The sequence below is a fragment of the Phalaenopsis equestris genome, unplaced genomic scaffold, assembly GCF_001263595.1.
Source record: "Phalaenopsis equestris unplaced genomic scaffold, ASM126359v1 Scaffold000002, whole genome shotgun sequence".
Classification (NCBI taxonomy): domain Eukaryota; kingdom Viridiplantae; phylum Streptophyta; class Magnoliopsida; order Asparagales; family Orchidaceae; genus Phalaenopsis; species Phalaenopsis equestris.
In genome coordinates this window covers 40375243-40381835 of record NW_018164444.1, presented here as the reverse complement: position 1 = coordinate 40381835, position 6593 = coordinate 40375243, and the positions used below count along the sequence as shown (strand labels likewise).

At 37.2% G+C, this 6593-nt stretch overlaps 1 protein-coding gene across 1 annotated transcript; it reads right to left on the bottom strand.

Moving 5' to 3' along the window:
• Nucleotides 1–4261: 4261 nt before the first annotated feature.
• Nucleotides 4262–6437, bottom strand: LOC110018012 (pentatricopeptide repeat-containing protein At2g15630, mitochondrial). The gene has a single exon (XM_020715220.1). The coding sequence runs from the start codon at nucleotides 6396–6398 to the stop codon at nucleotides 4485–4487; it is 1914 nt and encodes a 637-aa protein (XP_020570879.1). The 5' UTR covers nucleotides 6399–6437; the 3' UTR covers nucleotides 4262–4484.
• Between the last annotated feature and the right edge of the window lie 156 nt (nucleotides 6438–6593).

Here is a 6593-nt window from a genome sequence, read left to right as displayed (position 1 = left end):
TATTTCATTGGCTACACATGTTCCTCTACGTGCGTAGTACTGATGTAATATTTTTTCTCATAGGCGTAGCACTTTACTGATGTGTGAAAAGATGTATTTGACTATTAAAAAGTGAAATTAGTGCTATTTTTGATGTGATATGAAAGATTTGGATGCTAAGCTGTAAAAATGAAAGCATAGGTAAATCAATAGGAATTGAGTGCTATGCACGTGTAAACTGCCCTTTTTTTTAATTTTTAAATTACTATTTTTGTCTTGTTATTATGACTGACATTGTTGAATCTTATTATTGTCAATATATTGATATTATACTGGGGTATGATAGCCTATTTTTGTATGGTCTTTTAGCTTACAAATTTTAACATCTTGTGACAAGGTTGAGGACGGTCTTGCTTATACCAATAAAATTTGGGGTATTTACATACTTATCCCCCCAATTCCTATGTATTTAAGCTGCAAGCCTCCAATTTTTAAAAAACGAGTGAATTAATAAATATTATATAAAGTAAAGGGTTAAGAAATAATATATTAATATTCTAATTTATTAACAAATTAAAAAGTAATATAATAACATTCTAATTGATTAAAAAATAATAAATTGTATAAGCTTAGAAGTCATATGCCAATATCATAACATCAAATTAGGAAATGAGATAAATTATACAAATATTATACAATTAAAATATGTCATGTTATTAAATTAAAATTTTAAAATATCAAAACATAATAATTAAAAGAAGTTCAATATTAATTTTTCTCACTCAAGCTACTCCACACTTAAATAAGAATATAACAAGTCATCAATATTTAATTTTTTTTATTTTAATTTTTTTTATTCCTATCATTGAATTGATTTTCATTAGAATCATTGGAATAATAAATTATTTATCTCGTTTCATATCTTTGGTTGTATCTATATTCTTTTATTTCTTATCATATCAGTCAATGAGGTGAACCTAAAGTATAGAACATGCATTTTTTAGTAGAGTGATAGATGGAATACAGGAATAGAAATGAAACTATACAAAGGTTAATATGGACAGAATTTATTCTAAAAGATAATATAATTAAATGGAATTTAACATCACAAGCAATATTTTAAATAACTGGCTGACAAAAAAGGATTACAATGCCAACCCCAAGTAGTCAGGAAGATGATGCCAAAAATGAGCGGCTATGACTTCCCTTGACCTTTACTCTTAAACTTAAAAAAATAATAATAATAAAAGAAAAAAAAAGAAAAAAAAGAATTACAAAAGTGTGCTTAAATTCAACTTCATATGAACAATAGCCATTCCTAAATAAAAAGACCAATAAATTAAGACTAGTTAATTCTCTAATACACAATATATTAAAACAACAACATCCAAAAAAGATAAAGCATAAAAGCTATCAAACCATGAAAAAATAGTTTGTGCGACAGATTTTCCCAGACCTTTACCACTTCATTCATAAAGATATCAGTAAGGATCTAAATCATAATGCATCATTTTATATGGCATACAAACTAGTGCTATAATGTGAAAGCTTTCTTGGCTTCTAGCGATAAACGATCAACAGAAGAGGATATACAGAAGGAAGAAATAGAATTAATCTTTATTGCTCTTTACAATGAACAACTATAAGCCTATATATAGGAATATAGAAGGATATAAAGAGCTTGCGGAATACAATAACTAACATATCTTATTAAATAGATGCTAACATCCCTCCTCAAACTAAATAATCTGGTGAAGAGGTGGTTAGTTTGATACGGATTTAGTTTGATACGGATTTCCTTGAATATGGTATTGGAAAGAGGTTTGGTAAAGAAGTTTGCAAGTTGATCAGTAGTAGTGGTATGATGAACGATGATCTGATTCTTTTGAATACACTCTCTGATGTAGTGATAATCAATTTTTATATGCTCAGTCCTAACATGGAATGTCAGATTGTTGGCGAGAGCAGTTGCGGATGCGTTGTCACAATAAAGAGTAGTAGTAAAAGCATCTTGAATATGGAAATCTTGTAGTAGACGTTGATGTCGGTAGCAACCGTGGCAATGGTGTGGCACTCAACTTTAGTGGAAGAGCGAGCTACAATTTGTTTGTGTTTTAACAAACCAAGGAATAAGACTAACACCAAGAAAAATACAGTAACCTCTGGTGGATTTTAAATATGTCGGATGTCCAACCCAATCAAAGTCAACATATGCCACTCGAGATTGCTTCTGCAATGCAGATAACAAAAGATGCGCTTCAACTAAGAGTGCTGGGTAGATTGGTGCATAGTTTGACTTACTTGGTTGATAGCATAGGAGAGATCAGAACGAGTGATCGTGAGATACTATAATGATCCAATGAGTTTGCGATAGGAGGGATCACAATAAGGAGTGAGATCAAGTGCCGATATGGTTTGGTCTGAGATTGAAGGATTTTGAATAGATTTAACATTAATCATACCAGAGGTATGTAAGAGCTTATTGAGATAGGTAGTTTGACGAAGATGAAGACCGGAAGATGTGGGGAGAGCTGTGACACTAGGAAGGTAGTATTGGTGCCCAAATTTTTATCTTAAATTGTTGAAGCTTATGAAGAATGGTGTTGATTGTGTCTTGACGATTCCCAGTGAAAAGGATAACATTAACATAAATGAGAAAATAGATGTGAATGGTGTTCTGATGATAGCAAAATAATGAGGAGTCAACATTGCTAGGACTGAAATTCAGATGTTTAAGATAATGAGTGAGAGTGGTGAACCGTTGCTAGGGAGCATGTCTATGACCGTACAAAGCTTTCTTAAGATGACAAACATAGCTATAATTGTTATGGTCAATAAAACCTATGGGTTGCTCCATATAAACAATATCAGTTAGATGATCGTGAAGGAAAGCGTTGGAGACATCCAACTGAAAAATAATCCAAATGTAAGTACAATAATGGTTAGGAGGACCCGAATGGTAGGCATTTTAGTAACAGGACTGAAAGTATCAGTATAATCAAGACCATAGTATTGTTTGAACCCTGGAGGAACAAGCCTATCTTTGTAACGTGCAATAGAATTATTCGCATGACGTTTGGTTTTGTAGGCCCATTTACAACCAAAAAGATTTTGGTCAGAGGAAGGAGGAACAAAGATCCAATTACCATGTGCTTGGAAGGCTTGTAATCACAACTGTCAAGATGAAGAACATAGGGAAGAATGGATGAGGAGATAATTGAATAGGGAGCGGCAGCAAGATTTTGGTCAATTATCATCCATTGAGTGTAAATGGAGTTGGTAATCTCACCACCGGAAGTATCAAAAATCGTAGAGGAGGGTGGGTGGCAACTTCCGATCAAGATCCCTTCATAGCCATCAGCGTCGAATAAAAGGATTGAGCTTTCCAAGTGATGTGATTACGGAATTTAGAGGTGTGGATATATTGCTCTTGATGTGAGTGAGAATAAACTTGAGTTTTGTGGGAATGGGATGATTGCAATGTAGAGAGTTAGAATTAGTGGGGTAGATGGCAATAAGAGCCCAGGCCGTTGAGGTAGAATCCATGCAACTCAAGAAAAACAGGGAAAATCAAGAAGAAAATAGAAGGAGAGAGTCTTACGGAGAGATCAAAAGAAACCGATGAAGTAGTTGACACTCCTGGTTTCGATGTAGCTGAGGTTTCACCCGACGTGGACAAAGCGAGGAGCAGGCGACGCTTAATCTCAGCAAAGAATCAGCTTAGTGGAAAGAAACCGCGGTCTCTGCCTCTCTCATTTGGACGCGCGCTGCAACAAAGCGAGCTCAAGGCATGGGCAAATGTCAGAGAGATCAGATAAGCCAAGTCGCAGGACTGTTGAAGCAAGGAGAGATGTCGTCAGGAAGGGAAGCCCTTATACCATGAAAGTTTTCTTGGCTTCTAGCGATAAACGAGCAGCACAAGAATTTAACCTAAAGATAAGTAAAGAACAGGGGATAAAAAGGAAGAAATAGAATTAATCTTTATAACTTTTTATAATGATAAAAACATATTCATGTCGTGATTTTTCGACAAATTTTATGCAGATTGTTGACTACCCACAGTGGCAGTGTTAAAAGGCTTGTTATTATTATTATACCTTTTACAATGAACAACTATAAACTTATATATAGAAATAAAACAGGATACCAAAAGCTTGCGGAACACAATAACTAACATATTCCAATACGATAAATGCTAACATAATGGAGTATTTCAGAATATCTCAGTTTATAATGGAGCAAAGCTTTACTACCAATCAAAGAAGGTTTGAATCTATGCCAAATGCATATTTTTACGGTTAAAGTGTTAAAAATGGTCTCTTTCCTGTTTACATGAGATAATTTTTCCATAAAGTGCCAAATTAATCCCCGAATTCTTTAAATTGAGGCTAAAATAATTTTCAATTGAGAATCTAGGGACTAAATTGACATTTTATATACTCTTGTGACTAAAATGACCCTATGCAAAGAGTCAAGATAACTATTCTGACACTTTTCTCATATTATTACACAATTTCAAAATTTTGTACCTCTTTGCTGTTGCTCAAACCCTCCATCAATGATATGTAAGTACTATCATTAGGCTTAATACCTCTGCTCACCATCTCCTTCCAGAGCTCCTCAGCCTGATCACCTTCCCCATTTTTACAAAGTCCTTGAATAAGAGCATTGTATGTCAGAATTGTAGGGTTGAATCCCTTCTCCAACATCTCGTTTCGAACAGAGAACGCATCCTTCATCTCACCTTTCCTGCTATAACCACTAATTATGGTGTTATAACTCACAAGATCAGGCTTGATTCCTCGTCTACCCATCTCATCCAGAAGCTCATGAGCCTCCTCAGCTCTCCCCAACAAGCACAGCCCCCTCATCAGAGAATTGTATGTAACATCGTCAGGATGAATTCTCCTCATCTCCATCTCCTTTAAAAGCTCATAAGCTCTTTCGAAGTTCCCTCTGCCGGCGTGGCCATCGATCATGACATTGTAGATGACAACATCAAGAGGAAAACCTTTATCATTCACCATGTCCCTGAAAATTCTGTCAGCCTCAGCCACTCTATTCCTCTTGAAAAGGGCATAAATTAAAGAAGTGTAGGTGACCTTATTAGGCTTCACGCCCTTCCCTGACATTTCTTCAAACAAATCAAATGCCTTTTTTGCATTTCCATCCTTTGAATATCCATTAATAAGAATGTTATAGGTGATTGAATCGGGCACCATCCCCTTCTCTCCCATATCTTTGATCAGGGAATTTGCTTCAGCATCTCTACCCTCCATGAACAACGCATGAACAAGCAAATTGTAAGTGGTTACGGTAGGCTTGATTCCCTTCTTCTCCATCTCATCCCTGTAATGAAACGCAACATCTAACTCTCCTTTATTGCAATAACCAGAAATCAAAGCATTGAAACTGGCTGCAGTAATGGCCAATCCTTTATCTTCCATCTTTCCAAGCATCGCAGAGGCATCCTCAAGTCTACCTTCTTTGCACAAGCCAGAAATCAATGTTCCATAAGTGTAAGAATCAGGCTTGATCCTTTTTCCCTTCATCTCGTCCAAGATTTGTAGACCGATTTCAACCTTACCACTCATGCAATATCCATGAATTATAGTGTTGTAACTCACAACACTGGGCTTGATCCCAGACTCCTCCATGAATGCCATAAACGCTTCCGCCTTCTTTAATTTCCCTTCTCTGCACAACACATTGATCATTATATTGTAAGTGACAACAGTTGACGAGATCCTCAATCGAAACATTTCTGCATACAGCACCCATGCCTTCTCTGTCTGCTTTTTCTTCAGAAAAGCACTTAACAGGGAGTTGCAACTTTCAATCTTCGGTAGCTTCTTCTCATCTTTCATGAGATAGAACAACTCCAGCGCTGCTTCGGGATTACCAGCTTCCGCGTATGCGCGAAGGAGGAGATCGAACACGATCGGTGGGTCTGAAGGTCGGCACCGCTTGTGTGCGGCAGCCAGAGCGTCGAATACCTCACGAAGAGAAGCTGCAGGGAGGTCTGAAGTGAGCGATTGCTTCAGGAGGGAGAGAGCGTTGTCCGGGGAGAGGAGAACGGCGGCGCTGGAGAGGGAATGGAGGTCGAGGCGGCGGTGACCTAACCGATGGATGAAAGAAGGGATGAGATGGGGGGAGGTTTGAAGGCGAACGAGGATGGAGGGGATGAGAAGAGGGGAAAGGGAGGGGAGTAGGGAATCGACGTGAGACCATTCGGATTTGAGGATGGAGTCTGTGATGGAATCAGCGGAGGGGTTGCTGAAGGTGGAAGAGGAGGAAGGGTGTGGGGGTGAAGAGGAGGAAGGGTGTGGGGGTGAAGAGGCGGAGAGCTCGCGGGAGGCGGCGATGGTGGTGGGTAGGGGACACTGCCTGATTCGAGGGAGAGATCGAACGGTCAGCATTGCGGAGGGGAAGGCAATGGTTTGGAAATTCGGAATTGCATAATTGTGCTGGGAAGTCGGGGGGAAAAAAAAAGGTGATAATAATAATGACTTAAATTTTTTTAAAATTTATTCAAAAATTAAATATTATATTAAAATTAATATTTAGTTATAAACTATATTGTTTAAATAACTATACAAAATGTAAATATATAT